The sequence below is a fragment of the Haemaphysalis longicornis genome, unplaced genomic scaffold (genome assembly GCF_048455015.1).
Source record: "Haemaphysalis longicornis isolate Haplotype H1 unplaced genomic scaffold, Haemaphysalis longicornis Haplotype H1 scaffold_5, whole genome shotgun sequence".
Classification (NCBI taxonomy): Eukaryota; Metazoa; Arthropoda; class Arachnida; order Ixodida; family Ixodidae; genus Haemaphysalis; species Haemaphysalis longicornis.
In genome coordinates, this window is record NW_027526385.1 from 56,534,308 (window position 1) to 56,559,568 (window position 25,261).

At 46.2% G+C, this 25,261-nt stretch overlaps 2 protein-coding genes and 3 long non-coding RNA genes across 7 annotated transcripts; 3 read left to right on the forward strand and 2 right to left on the reverse strand.

The window, feature by feature from the left end:
• Positions 1–743: 743 nt before the first annotated feature.
• Positions 744–2,627, forward strand: LOC144138242 (uncharacterized). Its single transcript, XM_077670430.1, has one exon. It carries the CDS (start codon positions 899–901, stop codon positions 2,465–2,467), a length of 1,569 nt encoding a protein of 522 aa, XP_077526556.1. The 5' UTR covers positions 744–898; the 3' UTR covers positions 2,468–2,627.
• Positions 2,628–8,658: 6,031 nt separating this feature from the next.
• LOC144138246 (uncharacterized) lies at positions 8,659–13,350 on the reverse strand. The gene has a single exon (XM_077670431.1). It carries the CDS (start codon positions 13,328–13,330, stop codon positions 12,083–12,085), a length of 1,248 nt encoding a protein of 415 aa, XP_077526557.1. The 5' UTR covers positions 13,331–13,350; the 3' UTR covers positions 8,659–12,082.
• A 198-nt stretch (positions 13,351–13,548) lies between these two features.
• Positions 13,549–18,454, forward strand: LOC144138247 (uncharacterized). 2 transcript variants are annotated; one of them, XR_013315854.1, is made up of 4 exons: positions 13,549–13,815; positions 14,556–14,673; positions 18,075–18,168; positions 18,252–18,454. It is a non-coding gene; the product is annotated as an uncharacterized LOC144138247 (long non-coding RNA). The 2 variants fall into 2 exon arrangements; XR_013315853.1 differs by having other exon boundaries at positions 13,560–14,673.
• Positions 18,455–18,617: 163 nt separating this feature from the next.
• On the reverse strand, positions 18,618–19,344 carry LOC144139239 (uncharacterized). The gene is made up of 3 exons (XR_013316111.1): positions 19,147–19,344; positions 18,967–19,045; positions 18,618–18,861 (listed from the first exon to the last, which is right to left on the reverse strand). It is a non-coding gene; the product is annotated as an uncharacterized LOC144139239 (long non-coding RNA).
• Positions 19,345–21,277: 1,933 nt separating this feature from the next.
• Positions 21,278–24,319, forward strand: LOC144139240 (uncharacterized). 2 transcript variants are annotated; one of them, XR_013316113.1, is made up of 6 exons: positions 21,278–21,339; positions 22,454–22,537; positions 23,294–23,357; positions 23,458–23,592; positions 23,723–23,818; positions 24,235–24,319. It is a non-coding gene; the product is annotated as an uncharacterized LOC144139240 (long non-coding RNA). The 2 variants fall into 2 exon arrangements; XR_013316112.1 differs by lacking the exon at positions 21,278–21,339 and having other exon boundaries at positions 22,043–22,537.
• Positions 24,320–25,261: the final 942 nt, after the last annotated feature.

A 25,261-nucleotide genomic window follows, 5' to 3' on the forward strand; every position in this document is an offset into this window, starting at 1 on the left:
GAGGGCGTTCACTCGGAACTTTCCGGTAATCTAATCAAAACGCGAGCGTACATTTTGCCGGCGCAGGGGGCTCGCTACCACAGTCGGTAGAAATTCTAGCCTCTGTATCGCTATGTAGCGACGGTAAAAATAAGTTACCGTTCACGGAAACTCTCGCGCATGCAAGGTCGACTTCCGCAATCACCAGTATCTCCTGCTCAAAGTCCGTAAAGACGGAAAACGTTGCTTAAAAAAAAAAGGACGTCGTCCTCTCATGTGCGACCCACTCGCTGAAGTAACCATGGTAACGACGACGCTCTAAACCAAACCGCCGCCGTCAAAAACCGCGGACATTCCGGCGGCCAACCATGAAATGAGTGCTTCGCCTCGGACGAGGTCGGACTATGTCGTCATCGCAAGCTGCCGAGCCAATAATTACATTGGGCAGACTGGTCGCTGTGTTAATGACCGGCTTCGCGAGCACTCTAGCAATGTCAAAAACGGGAGTGGCGGATGGTTAGCGCATCACTGTTCCACGTGTCACCACAAACCGCACTGCGAACCGCTCTTCGACAAATGTATCATAATCGGCAAGAATAAAGATAGATTAACAAGAGAAATTATAGAAGCTGAAAAAATAGATAGGTTGCAGTCTCACTGCGTGAGCACACCCTCTGTATCCCTTTCTCAAAAAGAACTCTGTTATCTCAGGCGATTATAAGTGTCTCTGCGCATGTGTCTCTGCCCCTTTCTTTGTCCGTGTCTATTTTGCGCTTTCAGTTTCCATTCGAAAGAGCAGAAAGGCGCGTGCAGTGACAAGCCGCACGGGCGATTTGTAGAAACCGCGCGGGAATGTCGATTTCTAGTCTTACCTGAAACTGTGCGCTTGTTTAGCAGCATTTCCCTAAACAGCCGCAAAATGTCGATGCTCGAGAAGCTGCAGATTCAGGGCATCAGGAGTTTCGGTCCACGAGAGACCGACAGACAGGTGATGACGTTTTTTTCGCCCCTCACACTGATCTTGGGCAGCAATGGCACCGGCAAGACGACCATCATCGAGTGCCTGCGTAACGCGACCACGGGGGACCTGCCGCCGGGCCAGGGCAAGGTGTTCATCCACGACCCCAAGCTGAATCGCGAGATGGAAGTCAACGCGCAGATCAAGCTCAAGTTCATCGACGTCACGGGCCGCGCCAACGTGTTAACGCGAAGTTTCCTCTTGCAACAAAACAAGGCGAGCGTCAGGTTCAAGACCGTCGACACTGCTCTCGTGCAGTACAACAGCGACGGTTCGAGGACCACGGCCACGCCCAAATGTTTCGACGTGGGCGCTACCGTCATGGAGCTCTTGGGCGTGCCGCGCGTCATTCTGGAGAACGTTATCTTTTGTCACCAGTCAGACTCGAACTGGCCGCTGTCCGAGAGCCGCACACTGAAGACCACGTTCGACAACATATTCGCAGCCACGCAGTACATCAAGACCCTGGAGCAAATTCGCAAGCAGAAGATCGAGTTCGCGAACGGCGCCAAGTCCATGAAGGAGACGCTGAAGTACCTGCGAGCGAACAAGGAGAAGGCGGACAAGTACGAAGAGGAGGTCACCAAGTCTGAGCAACGCCTCGAGGACTGCGCGGAGACGATCCGCGACATTGAGGAGAGCCTGGAACCGCTGCGCGCCGCATGGAGGGCCCTTGAAGACAAACAGGACCAGGAGCGCGGCCTTCAGCAGAAGCTGCGAGCGGAAAAGGAGCAGCTGCAATACACAGAGAACGAGGTGCGCCGAATTACTTCGAACCTTCACTCGGGTGAGCTCCGAGTGAAGATTGACACCGCCAAGAAGGAGCTCAGCGGGCACTTCAAGGACGCTGGAAAGAAGTACATGACGGCTCTGACGGAGATGAACGTCAACATCAGCAGGGACCTGGACATGTACTACCGGGCGCTCAACTTTGCCGTGCTCAAGTACCACGAGGAGAAGATGAAGGACATCAACCGGGTCATCAAGGAGCTCTGGCAGGGCACCTACTGCGTCGACGACATCGACTACATCCAGATCAAGACGGACACAGACGAAAAGGGCCTCGAGAGCTCCCGGAGGACGTACAACTACCGGGTGGTCATGACCAGGGGCACAGTGGAGCAGGACATGCGCGGCCGCTGCAGTGCCGGCCAGAAGGTGCTGGCATCGCTCATCATCCGGCTGGCCCTGGCCGAGACCTTCTGCCAGAAGTGCGGCATCCTGGCGCTGGACGAGCCCACCACCAACCTGGACCGCAGCAACATCCAGGGGCTGGCGCTCTCGCTGGCCAAGATCGTCCAGGACCGCATGCGCCAGCGCAACTTCCAGATGATCGTCATCACGCACGACGAAGAGTTCCTACGGCTTCTGAGCCAGCGCCATGGCTACGCCGAGTACTTCTACAAGGTGGAAAAGTCTGACGATGGCTGCTCGAGGCTGCACAAGTGTCGCTTGAGCACCATTATGTAGCGCCCCACTAATGGCCTACTGCAAGCCCTTGGTGGGACTGTGATAAGTGGAACGACCCAGTTTCACTCTTGCGTTTATCCTAACTTCTTCAGAAGAGGACCTGTACTTTATTTCTTGATTTAAATGTTACGATAATTAAATAAGCACTGCTTTTGCGTAACGGGCTGTTTGTACTGCTGATTGAAAAAAGTATTTTACTTCATAATACTTGTTGTTGGGCGACCTGGTTCATCGTACAAATAGAATTAGGCACAAAAAACCGATGCAGGGCAAAGGAAGAACAGATGGGACTAGCGCTAGTTCACTTCTAGTATCAGGGAATCAAAGTACATGCGCAAAAAGTTCGCAGTTTTTACCATTTCAATGTGTAGGAAGTGACCGCAGTAAATACTTTTACGTTGGCTTTCGGGGTGTTGTTGTTTAGAGGACTTCCCATTTCTGCCGGAGGCAACGGGCCCATAGTTTTACCCAAGTAGCACAGAACATTAGAATAACGTTATCTGGAAGTTGCGAAAGTTTAAATAACGTTAAATGTTACGAGGCAATGTTTATGTAACGTTTAAAAAAAACATTCAATGTTTATGTTATGTTAGAAACGTTATTTTTACGTTGAAAACAAACATGTATGTTAACGTTTTCAACGTATGTTAACATGTATGTTAACGTTAACGCCCATAGTTTTACCCAAGTAGCACAGAACATTAGAATAACGTTATCTGGAAGTTGCGAAAGTTTAAATAACGTTAAATGTTACGAGGCAATGTTTATGTAACGTTTAAAAAAAACATTCAATGTTTATGTTATGTTAGAAACGTTATTTTTACGTTGAAAACAAACATGTATGTTAACGTTTTGTTCCCAACATTTACTTAACGTTTAGGAAACAACTTAAAACCAATGTTAGAAATACTAATGTTATTACAATGCTCATACTCAACATTAAAGTAATGTAAATATACAAACATTATAATAACGTTCAGGACATGTTCAGGAAACAACTTATCCCCAATGTTAGAAATGGTAACGTTATTAAAATGCTCAGGACTCAACATTAAAGTAATGTACAAATTGAAACATTATAATAACGTTCAGGGCATGTTCACGGCAGAACATTAATGGGATGTAAAAATGTAAACATTATTATAATGTTAAGAAGTACCCGCAAAGCAACGTTATAGGTAACATCTTTATTGCAACATTATTACAATGTTCAAGGCATAACGTTGAAGTAATTTTAGAAATTTAACGTTATTAAAATGCTCGAGGTAATACTGTCAGGTAACATAATAAATCTGAACATAAGCATAACATTTATGTTACAACGGCAGGGTGATGTTATGCTTGAAGCATTAGCGAAATGTTCAAACTAATTGCACAATACAACTGGCTTTTACCAAAGTCTTCAGGGGTACAGGGGGTCAAAACAAGTCCTCCCCCCGAAATTTCTCGTGAGGGAAGTGGGAAGGGGGAGGGGGGGGGGGGGGGTCATCCAGGACGGGTGATTCGCGCGAACGTGAATCGCACGCGCCAGATAACGCTTCCAGGCTCCAGCACGTACCGGTCGGTTCTTCTGGCTCCCTCTTCACCATTTTGACATATTAAAGGGGGGGGGGAGGATATTTCGGGTTATTTCCTTATTTCACATATATAGAACTTTGCATCTCGTGCCGTCGGCGTGTCGCCACCGATTCTGCTATCTTTGGCGTGTCTTCCGCGGCCAACTTCTGGCGGCTCAACCCCCCCCCCCCCCCCTTCCCCAGCCGATATAAAATCCTGGCTACGCCAATGCTTTTAAAAATCGCAGTGCTTGACTGCATTTGGACGCCGCCGGAGATGTGCTGAGACAAATGTTGCAAGTGTGTATGCGTGCGTGTTTATTTTGTGTTATGAGCCCAGCCCAGCCCAGGACATGGGCAAGCCAACGTGTTGAGGAGGGTAAATTACAGCGCCAATCGTGTCATCAGTTGTGGTTTTGGCCGCTGCGAGTCCGCGCGAAACATTTCTCAGGCAAGGCGGCTTTCCCCTCAGTTGCCTTTTGTTCCCTCAGAGGAATAGCTCCGTCTACAACCGGTCCCATTTATGACCAGTCCTATTGTTGCCCACCGCCGCTCCCCTCGTTTTGCAAGGCGTGTATCATGCGGGTGCGCGCGGCGGGTGGGGGCTTGCTCCCCCTCTCAAGACCTGCAGGGGAAGTGCGTCAAAAGCCTGTTCTTGTGTCTTGTATTCTGGCGTGAGGCTGCCTGGTATTTTTCTTTTCTGTCATCTGCACCGAGCGCAAGAAAGAGCGACAGCACAGAGCAGCAGAAGGTGTTTTGCGTCATCGAGAAATACACTTGTTGCCGGGAAACAACGATTTGCAAGTCAAATGCAGGTTACTTCAAATATACACGAAAGCACGCTTTTAACTATTTTCAGTAAGCATCATATGAAGTTAAATTTATTTTAGGAACTGACTAGGAATGATTAGGAATGAATGACTAGGATGAATGAATGAATGAATGAATGAAATAATGAATGAATGACTAGGAATGAATAGGAATAGAAAAAAATGAATAGGAATTGACAGTGTTATGTGTAATTTTTGCATTCCTGTCACGTTTGCACCGCAAATTCTGCGCCATTGAAGCAGAAAACAAAAATGCGAGAGCTGCTTCTTATCAATGCGGCGATCGAATTAACACCCATTGGATGATTTGGTAGATCTGTAACGAACTCACACCTACAGTGAAAGCCAGAGTTGCCCTGCGCATGCAACGCGAGACTGCGACACCTCAGTTTCGCGTTATTTTGTTTCGCATTAGCCATATAAAGTACAACAGCATTGTTATGGTGCATCAGCCACAGAGGAAGAAGACACGAACGCCAGTGCCTAGCCTGCTCGCACGTGTGCTAAATTGTAGCCAAAACAACACGCTGGGCGCGCTCAGATCGACTCTGAGGTGTACATGTATTGAAAAGGAAGAAGCCGAAGCTCTGGCGTTCTTGGTCTGCGCGGAGCCTTCTGTTATGTAAATACGCCTTGTTGGTTGATGGGTTGTAGGGTTTAACGCGCCGATGCAACGCAGGCGATGAGGCGCGCCGTAGTGAAGGGCTCCGGATTAATTTTGACCACCTGGGGATCTGTAACGTGCGCCTAAATCTCGTACGCACGGGCGTTTTTGCTTTTCGCCTCCATCGGAAAAGCGGCCGCAGCGGCCGGGAATCGAACCAGCGTCCTCGTGCCCAGCAGCACAACGCCTTAGCCACTGAGCCACCAAGGCGGGTGTAAATACGCCTTGTAAATACATCTTCGTTTCACGTCTTCCTCTCTGTAACATTTTGGTGGCGGTTGCTAACCATATATCCATGCTCCTGCCTTGAGCCTATACGAGCGCGTAAGTGCTCACTATCGATGCCCTACGCTCACGCTCGCGCTACAAACGGCTAGCCTCCTGGTTATAAGTTTAGTCGGGAAATCGACTTCATGATGTCGATGGGCGGTGGACCCTAGGTGAAATCAAGCACCGGGACCCTTGCGAAGTATCTAACCAAGCTGTACAGCCTTCCTTTGTAGCCGCATAACTGTATTTCTAGAGTGGATTTCAACTTTTAACAACAAACTGCACTCCGCTGTCGCTCCAATTCCTCCCCATAGCGCTGCGCTGGCGGCACGATTGCTGCCTAAATATTTTGATGTCTGCTGCTGCGGTGTTGTTAATTCACTGCAAAAGCTATAATGTTTGTCAACTGTATTACCTTTGATGAAACTTCATAAAAATATTTAGGCGACGAAATTGAAACTTTGAAAACTTCCCTTTGCGGCAGACGTAATCAATTCGTCAATTTTGATGCAAGCCTTGGTTTATCCGCCGTGTAAAAGCACGCACCACGTCGAAATATAGAGTTACGCGTACAGTTAAACCTGTATGTAAAGAAGTTGATAAAAATTCAAAATTTTCGTTACATGCAGGTTTTCATTATATGCAAGTTTCGATTTAAGGCACCCGTAAATGAAGCTGAAAATAAATCAGAATACTTGACATCAGGGACAGTGAACTCTCCCTTCAAGAATTTATTTCAGAGTGAAAAAAATGCTCTATTTGCGGCTTCTGCTTTTCCACGAAGTTTTTCAGTACACGGCAGTCCAAAGAATCAAGGTCACTTATACCCCTGTATTCGCAAGCGTAACGTAACTATCAATTTTGCCTTTTGACACTCTTCGCTGCTTTAACCAGTTTCAAGGAGCAAACGTGTGCTGAAAGGGCGCCTTTTCGCGAACTTGATGCTATTTAATTGTGCACTCAAACTTTTTGAGAAGGTGCTAGCTGGGATGCTGTACCGAACGACAACGTTGATCCTACTTGCCTGCGGAGACGGCACCTGACATTGCGAGGTTGTCTTGAAAAGACAAATCTTTTTGCTTTCTAGTAGCAGAACTCATCACCAACGAACCTACACCTCAGAAATCAGTGGAGACGCGCGAATATACTCACCGACAGTTGGGCCTAGCACCTAAGCGACACCACACTCACATTGGAAACACACGGTAGTTTGCAGCGCGGGCAATGTTCGCTAATATAGTGCATATCTCCAGCCAATTTTCAGAAAAAGTGCAAAAAACGATGGCTCATCAGCGTAGCGAATTCGTTACATGAAGGTGTAACTGTTGCCATGCCTTCGTTATATAGAGGTCAGGTCGAAAACGCATCGTTTTCAATGAGGCTGGCAATGGGGATTTGAAAAACTTTGTTAAATCCAGGAATTCGTCACATGGAAGTTAGTTACATCCTGGTTCAAATGTAATTGAAATGACTCCTTTTTTCCCATTTTGTGCCTTGCAGACATTGTGCTAACTCAAAGCCCGAATTCTTCTCAGAGGCAAGGGCAAGACGATTAGGAAGTATTCGAGTCCTTATAATCAGCCGAAGCGCAATGTTTAGCCTCCAATTACGCGAACTTCGTTTAAAACCTTGAGTTGCGTTTGTTGTTGAAAAGCTGCGTACCCATATTTTTCCCATCATCGTGTGCGGCGTAAGGACACGAAGCCCTCGAAAAATGGGGAGGGTGAGGGAAGAGGGGGGGGGGGGGGGGGGGATCGAGCCTTTCAGCGCCCACTTTGTTGGCGCCTATGCCATCGAGCTAATTTGAAACGAATCATCCGATCTCAGTGTCTCCCTGTTACTGTTATGACGGGGTCTGGGACATTTCGGTGAAGCACGTTTCGGCGCACGGGCTTTCCGATGCACGGACTTCTCGGTTCAAAGGCATTTCGATGCGAAAACATTTTGAAGAACAGATATGGTTACTCGTAGTGTGCTCCTAACGTGCCACGATGGAAGAAGACAACGACGGTAGAAAACTACGACGAAGCGTTTGAGTACGCAAGCAGTGCACGTGCAGTTTTCTGGAAACAGCGGTAATAAGACAACGCCAGCGGTGCGCTAGCTGTCTCGAGCAGGTCATGTAAAATATATTTGTTGGTACTAGCCACCTACTTCGGTCTGGTTCTTGTATGCCTTATTTGCTTTGAACGTATTGTTGTATTTTGATTTTGGTAAATCATATGTCGTGAATGACTATTTACTGCACTTACTGAATTTTTTTATTATAATAATGCCGCGTTTCAAAAGTTTATCTTACAATTTGTGTTCATTGTTAGGTTTTTCTTTAACACACTTCAAGCAACACCTATTATAAAGCAGATTTATTTTACTCGTTGCGGCTTATTTCCTATTAAGTTGTGGTTCTTTGGGCAGGGGAGAGATTGCTCTAGAGTCACTCAGAAAACATTTTAGAAAACATTAGAAAGAGCAGTTTCTAGCCGTAATATCCCGTAATTTGCGTAATATTCCGTGATTTACTGTGAAATGATATCCTATTATTTCTAGTCGTGATACTATGTAATTTTCAAAGCCGTTTAACGGGGGAGGAAGAAGGGGGGGGGGGGGGGGGAGATGGACTCCATGTGCGAAGGCATTCCTGGCGAAGGCATGCTTTATCGGCGATCAGGCGAGAAATTACGTAATCGTGTTCGCTAATAGTGCTCAAGGCTGCAGGGGTAACTCGCTTGTTTAAAGCATACATGTACGAAAAATTCCCCCGCATTTCCCCGAGGGGGAGAATGTGAAAGTGCGAATGCACGGTTGTCGGCCCGCTTGCGGCGCTTGCGCTCGGCCCCCGCAGCCCAACGCCTCGCCGCCTTCTCTTCCATCTCTTCCATCGGGTTTGTAGTATCACGTGTACACCACGCACTTATCAAGCCGCTATAACGCCGCTGAGTCGCCAACGCACGCCGCTGACGACGTAGTTTGAATGCGTTAAAGATATAAGGCGCGTCTAACACTGATATCACCGTCGCGGCCGTGGCTTACGGTACAGTTTCAGGCATGACAGATAAGTACCGAATGCCGTGGGATGTTAGAGGAAGGTCTTTTTTAAGAGTTCGTTGGAGGACGTCCCAAAAAAAGACGGCATCCCAACAATCCAAGAAAACGTGTTCTACACTTTCTGGCTTCTTGCACAAGAAGCAATCGGCACCCCATGGCAGATAAATATCCTTGCTTTGCATCCACGTTTTAACCGGTAGTGTTTCTGTGTGCAGCTTGTAAAAAAAGGTTTTTACCCCTCCCGGTACTGTCATTTTTTTAACTCTTTTTAAAACATCCTGACCTGGGCCAGCACGGAATCGGGTCCTATACAGAGGCTCGGCAAACAAGGATTCTGTTAAATCTCTGGACAATTTTTTGCGGGTTACTGAAGACAGGTAATCGCGAGAAAAACGAGCAGTCAAGAATCGGTAAGCAAAAACCACTTCACGCAAGAAACAACTGACATTAGTACGTGATCCTTGAACTGTGGACACAACAAAATCAGGTAAAGCATTGACCAACTTAATCTGCAAGAAAGCACGTACAAAAGGGTGAGACTGGTCTCTTAGAAAAGAAAAACGTGATACAAGTTGGCGAATAAATAAGTGGGGCAGTGCAAGTCCACCCCCTTCTAGCCGTCTAAAAATATTGCTCCGACTCGTCCTTTCGAACTGGGACTGCCATACAAACACTGCAAATATACGATGTAATTTTTGCACATTTAACCTAGAACAATACAATGCCTGCATAACGTACCATAATTTCGATACAAAAAAAACATTACAGACAGTTGCACGGGCAAATATGGACATGTTCCTACCTCCCCATCTTTCCGTTTGCTCGCGCACATCGTGTGCTCTCTCGTTCCAGTAGGCCGTATTTTCTCGGTAATGCTCAAAAGGGATGCCGAGATAACGCGTAGGCTTCGTTGACCAAGACACCCGCTCGTAAACACTTGGTGCTGCTGGCCAAACACCATGCCAAAGACCAACGCATTTTTTAAAATTCACCGAACTGCCAGTTTTATCACAGAATTCCTGCGTGATGCTCAAAGCATTACAAACACTTTCACGATCAACGCAGAAAAAAGCGACATCGTCCGCATAAGCAAGTACTTTCACGTCACTGGACTCCAAAACGTACCCTCTGATTAGATCACTATTGTTAATTTTGGCACATAAGGGTTCGATGTACAAAGAGAAAAGCAAGGATGACAGTGCACATCCTTGTCGTACCGACGAACGGACGTGAACGCTATCTGTTAGTTTTTTATTAACGATTATTTTGGTGGTCGAGTTATGATATGCCATTTTAACCCCTTCAAAAATGACTTTACCAATGCCGACGTGTTTCAGAATTTTAAACAAAATGTCATGGCAAACCTTATCAAAGGCTTTTTCGAAGTCTATCTGTAGCATTGCTACTCGCCTGAAATCCATGTCACACGATTCAAGAATACTGCGTACAACATGAATATTTGTGTAAATGCTCCTCCCCTTTATGCCACACGTTTGATGTGGCCCTACTAATGTTTTGATGACCGATTGTAGTCTTTTAGCTAGCACTTTCATGAAAATTTTGTAGTCTGTGTTTGTTAATGTGATCGGTCTGAAACCAGTTACTTTGATAAGTTGTTCTGGGTCATCGCTTTTGGGTATAAGTATCGTATGGGCTTTGGAGAAGGAGGGAGGTAAACAACCCTGCCTGAAAGATTCACAAAAAACATTGCATAAAAAAACTGCCAAGTCTGACTTGAAGGCTTTATAAAAGTCTGCCCCTAACCCGTCAGGTCCAGGGGATTTACCATTATTGAGGTTCCCTATTGCCTCTTCAACTTCGCTAACGGTTATGGGCGCTTCAAGTCCTTCTGTAACTTCGCTTTCCAGCTGCGGCAGTTGCGTGAGGAAAAGACTGTCGAAACCTGTTTGAGGCTTTTTGTAAGAGAAAAGGTCTTGGTAATGTTGAAAAAAAGGCGAGTTGTATTTCGTGTTGCTCTTCGGTAACTGCGCCGTTAAACTCTATTTGGCTTATCTCATTCTTTTTTGCGTAGCGTTTTTCATCCGCAAGTGCACGCTTTGTTGGCATCTCGCCAGCAGTGTAATTCTCTGCCCGTGCTCTTATCAATGCTCCTTTATATTTTTCTGTTTCTATCGCTTCTAGTTTGGCCTTTATGTTACGTATGTCTCCCATGAAAGTGCCTGGCTCGTTGGCTTCTTCAACTGTCAGTCGGTTTAGTAATTCTTTTAAATCAGACTCCTCCTTTTTTGCTTCAAATTTCATTTCGGTAGAGCGCTCGATAGCCACCATTTTGACGTGTTGTTTGAAACGTTCCCATTTTTCGATAATGTTGTGTTCATTAGCATCTTCCAGTGATTTGTTTTCTTTTAGCAATTCAAGAAACTTTTCGTCTTGTAGTAGCTTGATATTAAACTTCCAGAGTTCGTAGTTAAACTTTGCTCTTCGTTGTTTCACCCCTCCCACCGTAACTGATACTAGGCAATGGTCGCTGAAGGATACTTGTTCAACAGCGTATTGACTACACTCAGGGGCAAGGTTTGCCGATAAATATATTCGGTCGAGACGGGCATGGCTTGAGCCTTGATAGTGGGTATATCTGACCGTATGCGCATTACTAGCCACATTTACTACGTCTTCGAGTTGCAGGTTGCTCAGGCTTTCTTTTAGAAACTGAGCACTAGAATCGTAAGGGGCATTTTGATTCGAACGATCTTCCTTGTTGACTACGCAATTGAAATCGCCTAGCAACAGGACATGTCGGTCACAATTGAGCGTCTTGATCAGGCCCTCGAAAAAACACTTTCGTTGATTCACTTTAGTGGGAGCATACACACCTACCGCTCTTAACTGTAACCCCTCGTAACAAAAATCACAACTAATGAAACGACCTTCTTGACAGGCCGTTACCCCTTGAACTACACAATTCAGCGACTTCCTTAGAAAAAGACAACAACCGCCAGACGTACCAACCGCATGGCTAACGCACACGTCAAAACACCTCCTAAAAGGCTGTACCATAGTGTCAGTGTGCTGTTCACTTTCTACTTTGCTCTCTTGGATTGCTAGTATGTCTAACTGCCTATCCTCCATGAGCTTAGAAAGTTGAAACTGTCGCTGTTTCGAATTGAGGCCTCGGACATTAAGCGTAGCTACACAAACAGGCGCTTTAAATGCCATAGCCCTCTTTTTTTTTTTTTTTTTTTTGTAAAACAGCACACCTACACCACGGCACTTACATTAGACAGGGCTGTTAAGTAGCCCGTCGGGAAACCCGAGATGTTGACGAAGAGCGTAGTTGCCCCGATGCGTACTTGCCCTTTTTTCCGGTTGCGACCTTCCACTCGTGTTCCAAGCGCTGCAGCTTTTGTTCGTCACCCAGTTCGGTCAGCTCACGCGGGCGCTTCGAGGACGTCCCTTGTTTATCCTTCGTGGCCGCTCCCTCGGTGTCTTCCGCGGTCTGGTAGCCGTCGCTAGGTAGGGTCAAAGTCGATTCTGACGAGTGCTGGCTAGCAGCGTCGTCCTCCTTCTTCTTGTCAAGTTCCACTGCCTTGGATGTGTCGTCCCCATTTTTCTGAGGTCCGTCGCTGGTATTTCCCTCACGTACTTCATCAGGCGGCGTAGGAAAGGGCGGAGTTATGTCAAACGCTTTCTCCGGTTCTTTGTTGCCTTGTGCGACAGTCACTGCTGAAGCTAACGCCGCCGTTGCCGCCCTCTCCGCTTCCTCGACGTCCATGACGTCGGGGTGCACCTCCTGCTCTTCGGGACGCCCAGTGACGTTAGCGTATGTGCGTACGCAGTCGCGGGCTTCGTGTCCGAACGAGCGGCACTGGGTGCACTTCGGAACTCTGCAGTCCCTTCTGATATGACCCCTCCTACGACAGCGCAGACATACAGGTGCACGTCCAGGCACTACAACAAGCACGGAACCCCCGAATAACTTGAAAAGGTGTGGGAGCTCGTCGGGCGATAGGTCTTCACGTAGCGTAAGACGCACCAACCTTGTCGTCGACTCGGCGGATTCAAAACCCGCCGCTGCCCAGGTGTCTTGGCGCACGTCCTTGACGTCCCCGAATTCGGTGAAAGTCCTGCGCACAGCCTCGTCCGATACATGAAATGGCACCCAATGCACTTTGATTGTCAGTTCCTGGTGGGCGGGGTCGATGATGGCGCAGAAACGCCCCTTGACCTGAATTCCTCCGGCGGTTATCAGACGTTGTTTTGCTTCTTGCGTGCGCAGCTTAATAAGCCACACATGTCCCATTTGGAAAGGACCGATGCCTCCAATATCCTTGAGCACGCCAAACTGTTGAAGTGGCGTGCGGAAGTCTTCAATCCTGTAAGGCCTTCCGCCAAGGTCGCAGTGTAGGATCAAGCAGGTCTTCATTGAATCCCCTGAAGGCAATGTCGGAAGCAAAAACCTGTAGCCCGAAGGCGCACGAGAGGACCGGTCACCGCGGCTGAACATAGCCGCAGAATCACCTGGCTCGGAGCCAGCCATCACCACGTCCGATCGCTGCGCGAACCGGAACAGGACTTTGCGGGTCGCGCTGCGGCCCGCAAAGTCCTCGGATCGAAACCTGGCGCCGGATGCTGTTTTTTCTTTAAAGAGCACTGCGGACGCCGCCGCCGACGCCGGCGGTGGATGGTTTGGGGTCGCTTATAAAGTGCATTCGCACTTAAAAAAAACCCCTTTTTTGTAGTTATGTGACCACACAGTTATTCCGTACGCACCAGCCGGACTGATTAAGTTGCCCACAATTCTTTTTTCATCGAAGCATGATATTTCTGACTAGTGAATCAAAATGTTTAAGTTCTAGTTTACAAAAAAAATGCCACTGGTGTTTTTTTACAAATTTTCTCCCTACACCACTCGTATTTCATGTTTGGTTATGAAGCGTTCCTTGATCCAGGCATCACGATCAGTCTCGTTCAAAGTCAATCTTGTTCGCGAGTCCTCTTCATTCTGTTCGTTGAGACGAGCAGGTAAGGCTGTCTTCACTTTGCGATGTAAAAGGCGAACTTCGCGGCGCTGTCCCCAAGGGCGGGTGGAGAAGTTTCCCGTCGTATTGTGCGACGTTCCTTTGTGTAGCATCCCCCCACGGCTTTTTGTTCATTCAGACAGGTTTCAGCCGCAGACAGCGGCTGCGGAAAGTTGCTTGGAGATCCACTGCCTTCTCGCCCCATATGAGAGGGAAAGAAAAAAGGGCAAGGGCTCAAGGGGTCTTTTCTCGCCACTGCCGACCCCGCCCAGGTAGCACAGAATGTCTAGAAAACGTCGTATTTATGGAGGAAACGTCAGAAAGGGATTTCAGACAGGAAAAGATGGCTTCTAGAAGTCAATCATTGCAAGGATAATATCCCTCAGACAATGACGTCTTTAAAACGTATTTCTGATAACTGCTGTTAGCAGTTCTTCCTCTAGCCTTCTTGTAGCCGGCCGTACAGTCCCGCGCTTGGGCACGCGCTGGTTTGAGAGTAATCAGGTTTGGCGCCAACAGTAGGGGCATTTTTTTTACCTGAACTGGTGCAGATTAGTGCAGTGTCGTGCAGAACAGTGCAGAGGGTTACTGAGGATATCAATTAGTAAAAAAAATGAACATATGCTGCACTCCTTGCACCAGTGCATCCAGTTCAGGTAAAAAAAAATGCCTCGGTATGGCCTGATGTGACTCCATGGACTGGGAAAACAGTGGCTTTCCTCTCTGCCTCTACCTCCTCCGCAGCGTTCGCATGAGCTTGGGCGCGCGCTGGGTTGAAGAGTAATCATTTTGGCGCCAACCCCAACGGTCAGTTTGCGGCTGGGCGCCGATCTTCGAGCTTCTTTGTGTAGCCCTCATTTTTGTAAGTATTTGCTATTTGTGCCGTTTTCATTGGTCACATATTGTTCCGCCCGTTGATACCGCCGCGCTGTGACATGATTTTGATGTATTTGTGACAGTGATTCTGAAAATAGCTTTATTTCCAGCCACAAACGCCCGTTAAGTTGTCTTGATGTGTGCAGTTTCGCGATGTTGTCAAACACGAGTGTTGTATACGTAATACCGTGGTTAGTTTTAAGCGAGAACTATTTGGTTAAGCAGCTGCTCCTGGAATATATTGTTGGCATTGTAACATTTATTAAATGTTTTGGTTTACTTGCGCGACAACTTGTGCTGCATCTTGGCATCCTTGGTCGGAAACGCTGAGCTGCGCTTTCACCGTAATTTTTAAGAAAGCCGGCGTCAAAATTTTGCGGCATCTTTTTTGCACTAACCCAGGAGGGCCGTAAGCGAACAAGTGGGTTTGTTTCACTCCTTATGGGAGAATTCTGTCGTCCTATGCCATGACGCAGTGCCTGCCTGACAGGGCGTCGTGGGTGAACGTTTAGCCAGCCGCAGCGCCTGAAAATATCCGTGTTTTGATGCCGATAAACATGGAGGAAAAAAAAGCTTAGGAGAGGCCCCCAGCTATCCCCGCGCATTGGCAAAAGTGTGGAGGAAGTCACGTGTTTTCGGCGGCCATTGGAAGTCGCGTTAGCAACGGCGTCCTAGCAACAGCCCGCCCGCCGTTCGCCAGTCATGGAGGAAAGGCAGCGCCTGCCTTGTCATCCGATTGCGAAGATTGCTGCGCTGTGGTCTTGCGGAACTCGAAAAGGATGCTGCGAGTTGCGACAGCTGCGCCGATGTGAATATGTCATTTAATTTCTACTTGCAAGTGCACCTTGTACCGCGTCAAGCTATTGCTCCGGTCGCGATCACGACGCGCCTATTGAAGTGCAGATATCGTGAACGCGCCGTCCCGTCGTACGCGCGGACACCCGTCTGGTAGATTTTCGGGAAGTGATACACGGTGTGCAGTACGTAGGCGACTTGCAACCGAACGATTCGCAACTCAATTTTTTGGTTATCGCCGCTGCAATATATAGTTTGCTAGGCCGGCAATGCGCGGCAGTGCTTTTGCAACTGTTACAAGGTAGATTCCCTGTTGATATGATTCAATCGTCCTATTACCTTAGTAGGTGTCCGTCTGTTGACTGGAAGAGTGCTGGATCTGGAATCTGGATCTTTTTGTGGTCTCGCTCTGGATTTCGCTTTTCAACGCTTCATACTGCGAGGTTAGTGTATGAACGTTTTCAACTGATATCACCTTGAATTTATTGACACTGAGACAAGTTGAAACTTGGCGAAAAAAAGTTTATTGACGCCACCCACCCTCTCATTTTTTTTACTCAATAAAACGTTTTGCCTCCTCCTCCGTCTCCTCCTCCTTCGCAAAAAATTATATCGAAGGCACGCGAACAACGGTAAAAACATTCCATAATTTTTTAGCGTGAAATCTGCATGAAGTACTGCTTACCTATATATATAGAACGGCCGTTTAATTGACTAGTCATCTCTGGGATTGCCAGTGAAACTGCAACGCAAACTTGGGCACTTTCCAGTCCGGTAGCCGCACGGTGTTCGCCCACTGTTTGCGGCGTTCTCCATCGCTTGGGAACCTATAAACGGCGGCGATTGCAAACAAAGGATGAATGCACACCAATGTACAGCAATACTTGTCAGCGGAATGATGCACTAACCGGTGGAAAGTGACGCCCAATTCCTTGGGTACCGATCGCGACTTGCAGCCTGGCACCGAGCATTGCGGCATTGTTAGAGCGAGCCGCTTCGCAAACCTGCTGCGGCCACACTGAAGACGTGTAACAGTGTAACCGCGCGTTCAGGTTCACCGTCACGCGCTGCAAAACGGCCTTCTACCTGCCTATCAGCTGATTTCCGCCGGCTCGGCGCTGGCAGATGCAGACGACAAGAGAGGCGATACAGGACGGAGGAGGCGGAGAAGGTGCACCGAGAGAGAGAGGCAAAAAGAGTCCGCCAATGGCATGGAGGGCCAATGTTCCGCCATTCGACTTACAGAAATGGCGTTTCCGGCTGCGCTGGGTGTGACGTCAGGGCCTCTCCTAAGCTTTTCTTTCCTCCATGCCGATAAAGCTCTGCAAACCGCCTTCAACACGGGTGCCTCTGCTCGAAGCGGCACTGCGATTTTACTGGCGCCTGTTTATTTTTTTTTTTCGCAGCAATTAATATCAACGTATTGCCGCAATTAAAATCTACGTAGGTTCAAATCGCGATCTGTTTCGGAACCGACCCGACTGTTGCCATCGCAACATGCCGCCCCAACCAGATGATAGACGTGGTAAGCGTCGCAAGATGTTAAATCCTGGTTAGAGATAAGGCTCTTTCGGCAATGTTAAATTAAAGTAGTGCAAAAATGTCGCGCGATGGTTAGTTTTGCATATTTTAAGCAAATTTTAAAATATATCAGCTTGAAACACCAATTCTTGGGAGTGGATATTCGGCCGGCAGCCGGCCTACCCGCGCGAGCGGAAGTTTGCCGGCAGTTATTGGCTTGCTGCGGTCACATGATTAGTGCCGGCATGCTGTATGAGAACGCGCTTTGCCGGCAGACAGCTGGAGAGTTTTCTTTCGCAAGCTGCCGTGAAGCGAAGAGTGCCGGTCTTCCGCGCTGTAAGCTGTTATTAGCCGGCAGCTTTCTTGGCAGTTTTCTGTCGGAGCTGCCTAATTATTTGCCGGCTCCTTGCCTTAGCCGCGACACATCGATGATCCGTTAGGTGAAGGGTGCATGCCTTTTGCGCTAGGATAATTATTTGCCGGCAGCTTGGTTTAACTAAAGGTCATATTCTAGGCCCGATTTTAACGCACTGTGGCGGCGCAAATAACCGAAATAAGCCACTTATTCTGACACGAAATGCCGGCACTCCTTGCTCGCGAAGGACAACTTCCGTGACAGTACGACCACGTGGGTTATTTCGGTCATTTGCGCCGTCACAGCGGTTTTAAAATGAACCTAGAATAGGACCTTTACTTAAACCAAGCTGCCGGCAAATAATTTCCTAGCCCAAAAGGCCTGCACCCTTCACCTGACGGAAGATCGCTGTGCCGTGGCTCAGCGAAGCAGCTGGCAAATAATTAGGCAGCTCGCGACAGAAAACTCGGGCCAGAAAAACAAGCTTGTGCCACCTCGGCAGAGGTTAGTCAATAGGTAGTCAACTCCTTTTTGGGCTGTGAAGCCTGCAGTGTTAAATGAAATAGCACCATGCTTGCTGCTTCAGCTTGCCCTGGTTCAACTTTTTATTATCTTATTGCAACTGCTCAGTTTAGTTAAATTTATGTAGTACGTACAATAGGCCGTAAAAAAGGGATGTTCTCTGAAATATGCGTGCGTGTACAACTCTTTTTAAGAGGCTGTGAGAGCGAATATGCAAACACGAGGAGCCACGGACGCAGAAATGAAGACAGTCATCATGATCCAGCTCAAGAATGCAAAGGCGCGAACGTAAGACCCACATTGACTAACACATAACAGGGTATTTTAAACGGATTACACACCTAGGGTTTTTACTGGCTTTTTTTCTGCAGTTCATCCAGACAACCTGAACAGCTGGAGGTACGACCAGTACAGCACAGCTAATTAAGGAAAGTGCAAGAAATGGGAAAGGCGTCGTCGACAGAAAGGTCACAGAGGATTTGCCCCTCATCAGTGCAGACAAGAGGACCCCATTATCTGTTGTGGTTGCTGAGGGTATTTTTTTTTTCAAGCATGTATGAACCATGACTATTGATGAAACCCAGCCGAAAAAAACCATTGGCCGACCTATTGGCGTTCCAATGGGTCGGCCATTTGGTCGACCAATTGGTCGGCCAATAATGTTTTAGGCACCCATTGGCGTACCCATTGGCCGTCCATTTGGGCGACCTATTGGCCGACCCATTGGAACGCCAATAGGTCTTCCCATTGGCCGCCAACTTGTTGCACTTTTAGTTGGTTCATCCCACTGCCGCAGCCACTCCATCTGAGCTGCCGCTGCAGTGCGTTGGTTACCTGTATCACAAATACAAGAACTCTTGGAATGAATGAATATCTTTATTGCTTTGTTTGTATACACAGCATGCAGACAGTTCGTCGTTTAAGCAATTGTTCACAGGCCATTGTCCATGCCGTGCTCCGCTCGCCGCAGGATGGCTGGACCTTCACAAAGTGAGTGGCAAAAGCGAACAATGGGTTACGTTTATAATAAACCGCAGTTTCGCGCATTAAAACAAGGCACTAAAATGTTGAGTGGCGTGAGCTCACCTCTTCAACAACGTCCCATGCATGGCGAACTGCGTTGCGCGGCGATGTCGTGAACCTGTCAATCGTAACATGAACAGCCCTGAAATATATTTAGGCAGACAAATTAATTCTTAATAACACCGCTCACGCTATGATTGGTGAAAATGGCAAGGAAAACTCGCATATAAACAGTATACTCACATAAAGAGACACTCTATCTTCGGTGCGAGGCTTAGCGGCGTTCAGCGTAAAGATGCATCTTGAAACACACTGCTATGGGTGTGCGATATCATCGTCGCCACTTCTCACACTCTTGCAGACCACCTTACATTTCCAATGCAATGCAGTCAGAGAAGACTGCGTGTGCAACCGACCAACACGCCTACACTACCTACACCGCCAACACCGCGTTGAATATCACTTATCTTTCCTCCATGTCACTTATCCACTGTCCGTCTGTGGATTGGATTCGATTGGATTAGATCGGGGTTTTATTTCAAAACAATTTTGCTACTCGTGTCGGAAAGTTTTCATTAGTGTTTGTTTGTTATGTTTTTTAAGAACTTTATCTTGAATTGCTGATTGTAATATCAAAATTAATTGCCTCATAAATATACATTTGTAAAGGTTGAAGTTTTGAACATTTCTGAAGGTTTCAAATTAAGGGTGAGAGAGAGAATTACATTTCAGCCAATTGTTGTCGTAATTGAATACTATCCAAATACTATCCAAAACGGCTCCCCGATTGGGTCATCATGTTGGAGCAGTCAGTAGTGTTAACTTTATAGTAGTTGGAGCCAATGGGTCCAATTGGCCCAACTGGCCATCCTAATCGAGCCAATGGGCCCAATTCGGATCGCTCCAATAGGTCCAATTGGACCCATTGGGTTTCCATTTGGACCCATTGGGATTCCATTTGGACCCATTGGGTGGCAAATTGGACCAAATGGTCGGCCAATGGTTTTTTTCGGCTGGGAACGTTTTGGCATTTAGGATAGGTTTACTACTACTGGTGATATTTGCTAGTCGTGCCGCACATGGCTTTTTATTTGTTTAGAAAAATTGTGCATTGTTTTCTTTTTTTTCAACCATGTATGAACCATGTGTATTGAAGAAAAGCTCTTTGCATTTAAGATATGTTCACTCCCGCTGGTGATGCTCTGTTAGTCATGCTGCACGTGGCTTTTTATTTGGAAGAAAGTATTTAACACATGTTGTGGCACATTTTTAGCATTTTTACAATGTGATCTTTCAGATAAACGCAGTTCAATTGTTTCACTTTCCTAAGTGACTATCATTTTTTGTAGAACAAGTTGTCCTTGCATCTTATTGTTTAAGTTTAAAAACAAATGTACAAAGTTGTGGACCTGATGGTACAATTTTCTTCTATTTATATTTTTTTGTGAAAGTTTTATTTGTGCTGCATACTTGCTTTCAAATAATCATACACAACTGTACAAGTTGTGGACGTGATGGTGAGAGTTTCTTGCGTGTGCCTTTTTTGTAGTGTTTTATTTGTGCTGCATTCGTACCTTCCAATATCCATAAGCAAGTTCACAGAGTTATGGACCTGATTTTACAAGTTTCTTGCATTGATTTATTTTGTTTTTGTTTTCAGAGTTCTGTTTGCCCTCCATCCTTTGTTTAAAAATAAGAAAGTGTAGAGTTCTGGACTTGTTGATACAAGTTTGTTGCATTGCTCTTATCTTGTTAAGTGTTTTATTTGGACGTTTTTATATAAGATGCTTCTGGCAAGTGGAAAGGACGCTTTCACCGCAATGTTTTCTGAATTGTAACGGTATTTTTCTCCTCAGCACATTACCCCCATTGCTTGGTCTCAATAAAATGTTTGCTCGAGCCAAATGGCTTTTAATGGCGAATGCATGCAGCAAAGCCGCTGCATTCGCCCCCAGCATCACCTCCGTGGGAGGGGGGTATGGCAGGGGAGTTCATAAAGCCGTATTTCATACGTCTAAAAAGCGGCTCTAAATATCCCAAGAAAGGGATTCTTAGCATCTTTCTAAAGCCCTTTGCTAGGCCAGAATTATCAGAACGTCTTCTAACCATCTAAAATGCGGATTGAAAAGTCGCATTGACAGACTTATGCAGCTCTTGTAAAATCCAACTTCTAAACCGATTTTTGAGGATGTTTTAAAGATAGTAAATAAATCGTCTAGAAATAGTAATACCCGCTGGACATTAGACGCGATTTAAGACCTTTCGAAAACGTCGCGAATGCGTGATCGGATTGTCTGGGATGTTTGCAAGCCGTTTCTTTCGTCCTGAAAAATCGCGGTAGTAGACGTATTTAAGCTCTTTTGTGCTACCTGGGCGTGCGCACCCAGCTCCAGTCGTTACACCGGATCGTTTACCTGGAACACTGCAGTTGTAGACGTAAGTATATGCGCAAGCGCATGCTTGTTCAGTCGTAGCCTGTTCGATGGTGTTATATCTTTCTCCGTGGTCTGTCCAACCGAGACCCGTTTATCGCTGGATATTCAAAACGAAGCGCCAGAGGCGGCGTTTGGGCAATGTGAGCGACATACAAGGGTGTGCAGGAGCAACTCGTGAGTATTTTCTTGCTCACTTGCGACGAACAACGCGATTTCTGTCGCGGCGACAAATTGGCCGAGACCGAACGACAAAACGGATCGCCGGGCGGCAAAAGTTTCCGAAATCGCGTCTCATCGTCGCAAGTGTGAACGGGCCTTTGAACTATATAGTAGGCAGTATTGATGGAATAATCGATGTTACGGGTAAGTTGCAAGAAACGATTTTTGTTCGTTGCATGGAAACGATTTTTGCGCGCTTTGTGCAAAGCAAAGTGAATTCGGATAACTAATCTCGCCCACACTCGAATGATCTTCACTTCAGCCGGTCAAGTGAGGTAGCGGCTTGGGCACGCGAAACAAAATAATGTGCGTGTCACATTAATTCGCTGTGCGAATTTTGAAAAAAAAAAAAGCATTACATTTGCCCCTAATTGCCTGGCGATGCGATAATTATGTTGGGAACGTCGGGACTCCTTAACGCGAAAAAAAAAAAAAAAAAGGGGGGGGGGGGGTGCAGCCAGTGCAGCTACTTCGGAATGTAGTCGATACAAATGCAAACGAACAGGTCAGAACGCACCCCTTGGTAGCCTATTTTGCCGCTGGTTAACTTAGACGGTATGACGGTGTACCTATCGCAAAAAGTTCGTCAGACTTCTGGGATATATTGTTAAAAGCTGCAAACCTGAGCCTTTTGTCGTAGCTTTCTTCGCTGGCGAGTAAGCAATCAGACAACCTGCGTGACTATATAGCCAACTTTGTTAGAAAGGGGCACTTTGAGGGCTGAAGGTGTCACAGAGGGTGGGAAAAAGTGCGCTGTTCGAGTACATGCGTTCGTTTTCGACTTACATTTTTGAAATGCATTAAAGCAGCATAGCGCGTTCTTGAGTTGTGAGAAATGCACCCCAAAAGGCTGGTAAATAGCAGCTGGTAAAGAGTCGAAGTCACTTTCATTGCAGGCTATGGTTTTCAAGATACCCTCAAACCGGGAAAGCCGCGGAGTTCATCGACGATGAGTGCCAATCCCGAGACCATAGAAACTGGTAAGTAAATATTGTGTAAATGGCTAGCGGGTTTAGCGAATCAAAATGGAAAAGCGAATTCAATCGATAACGCACAGCACAACAGGAGCTGGAATGACCAGGGCAGGTGCCACTTTCAACTAAGCCGATAAAGATCCGAAGGGGGGAATTGGGGTTAAGAGGTGTGGGAGGTACTTGGTCATGCTAGCGATCACCCACTCCCTCTAAAGGGAACCGTTCCGCCCAAAAGAGGTCACTCTGGATACAGAATTTTGCCTACTGCGCGTACTTTATCAGAAGTTTGAAACCAACACGCTTTCATTGGGGGCGCATTGATCATGCACAGCCGTCGTTCGCCGAAATAAAACCGACATGCTTCGAGCAAAAAGGCTAGTTCTAGTACTGTTCATCGGTGGTGCGGTTTCGAACAGCTTGAATCAAAGGCTTTTACAGCCGTGGTTCCAGGTGCTCTTCCCAACTTTTGAAAAATCCTGTAAAGGCTCAGCAGTGATGAATAACAGGGTGCGTTTCATATGACGCGGTAACAACGCCGAGCGTGAAAAAAACAAAAACCATGGTTAAAGTGAACGCTAACAAATTTAGTGGCTGTAATGATACACATGGCTTTGACTGAAAAACAGAACCTTCCTGCATTCGTGCAAAAAAAAAAAAAAAAAGAAGAATGCCCGGGTTGTTGTAAAATGCTCAAATTCTTCCTCTTTTCTTCCCCTAGCCTGTTCCAAGCATGTATTAAACATGTCACACAACTCTTTTCAGTGCTGAGAAAGACTAGGATCGAAGTTGTTCGTTTATGAGTTCCCACTTTGGTTCCCTTTATTACGTAAGTAAACTTGGACCATTATACACATTCGTGTTTAATGAGTGTTTCTTTTGTGTGAACCATCTGTAATACCTCTGTAGCACTTTGTGTTCTTTTTTAGGTGAAAGATCTGCCGGACTGGAGGAGCAAACGTCGCTTCTACAACCAAGCGAATTTTCAGATGGGTTGTTTCGACTGGGGTAGCGGTCATCTATATACAGTTGGACAGGAAGAAAAGAAGAAAAAGGTCCGAGAGGTTAGTATCCGTTCCCGAATAGTATTTGGTGAGTGTAGAAAATTTCTGAGAGCGTATTTTGATTTGTTTTAGTAGTTCAATTTATGAACTGCTATGCAGCCCATAACTAGTCGCGCCCTATGCTTTCCAGCTGCTGCTGGTGTGACGCAGGTCACAGTCGATAGCGGGCCACATGATTGGTGACTGGATCCACTTTGCGAATATTGGGCTTACAGGAACCCACAAGGTAAGCAATAAACTAATATTCTCAAAATTTAATAGTGCATTTATATTTAAATGATTTTCATCCTAATCTCTGCCTAATAAAAATACACGAACCATGCAGAAGACACAACACTCCGCTAGCGAGCGACTTTGACGAATAGTCACTAACCTGTATAGGTTACTGACTAAGGAGATTCAAGTTGGGAGTCAGGTGACCCAAAATATTGTGCGCTTGCTTTCTTCTGGTCATATGGTTAGCACGAGTTGCTGCGTAGCTGCTTGTTCAGTTACTCTCCTTTTAGTGCGTGCGTGTGTGCATGTGCGTGTGTGTGCGTGTGTGCGCTCGTTAACTAAACAAATCCTTAGGCGGCGACTACTTTTTCGCGCAAAAACCGCCGCAGCGGACTGAAGTAGGAATTGTTTGCTTTTTCCACACAGACGCAGCCAGCCCCTGGATGGAGCCTCCTCTCCTGCACAGCAGCAGCAATGGAATGTTAAATAAAAAAAAAGTTGTAACCATGCAAAAATAAAATAAAATTTTATTTGAAATATCACTTTTCCTTGTTATTTTGAAAACGCTTTAAAATATATCGTAACCGGCAAACGTGGATAACAGAAACAATGCTCCACGATACACATTCCACACGTTTGGCAAAACGTCACTGTAACGTTCCTGGTCCACATTCTGAAAAGGTTTTCTAACGTTAAAATATTGTTTCAAGCGTGTTTTCTGCAACGTTAAGTAAATGTAAATCCAACATAATTACTATGTTGTCGAAATGCTTCCTCACAGTTCCAATAATGTTTGACGAAACGTTACTGTAACGTTTTTTAGTTGTTCTTAAATGTTTTTGTAGGGTGCTTCTGCAACGTTAGGTAAACGTAACTCCAAAAGTATTTATATGTTGTAGGAATGCTTTCTTACTGTTCGCATAACGTTTGGCGAAATGTGATGTAACGTTTTACATTGTTTTTAAACGTTTTTTGAACGTTATTAGCTTGTTCGCTGCAACGTTAGGGAAATGTAACACTAACATTAATAATATGTTGTAAAAATGTTTTGTGGACGTTTAAAAAATGTTTGACAAAACATTACTGTAACGTTTTTGATAACATTAGTTAAACATTAAAAAAAATGACATTAAGAACATTGCTCTAACGTTAGCACCAAACAAAAAAAATACGTTCTTCTAATGTTTTGGTGCTACTTGGGTATGGGCTTGGTCTAAAAAACACGTTCGCTACATCATTCAACAGCAACTTTGAAAATAAATGATATTTCTGCAGCTGTTCAGGCATCTGAAGAACTGTACCATAGGTGTAATGCGAAACTGTTATGCTACCCTTCAGGGGCTAATGTATTAATATATGCAGCCAGCGAACAACATGCAACACAAGTGTGGTAACATGAACCTGAAGGCACACACTTGCTACTGAATTCTGTAATCATTAATCCACATGAACT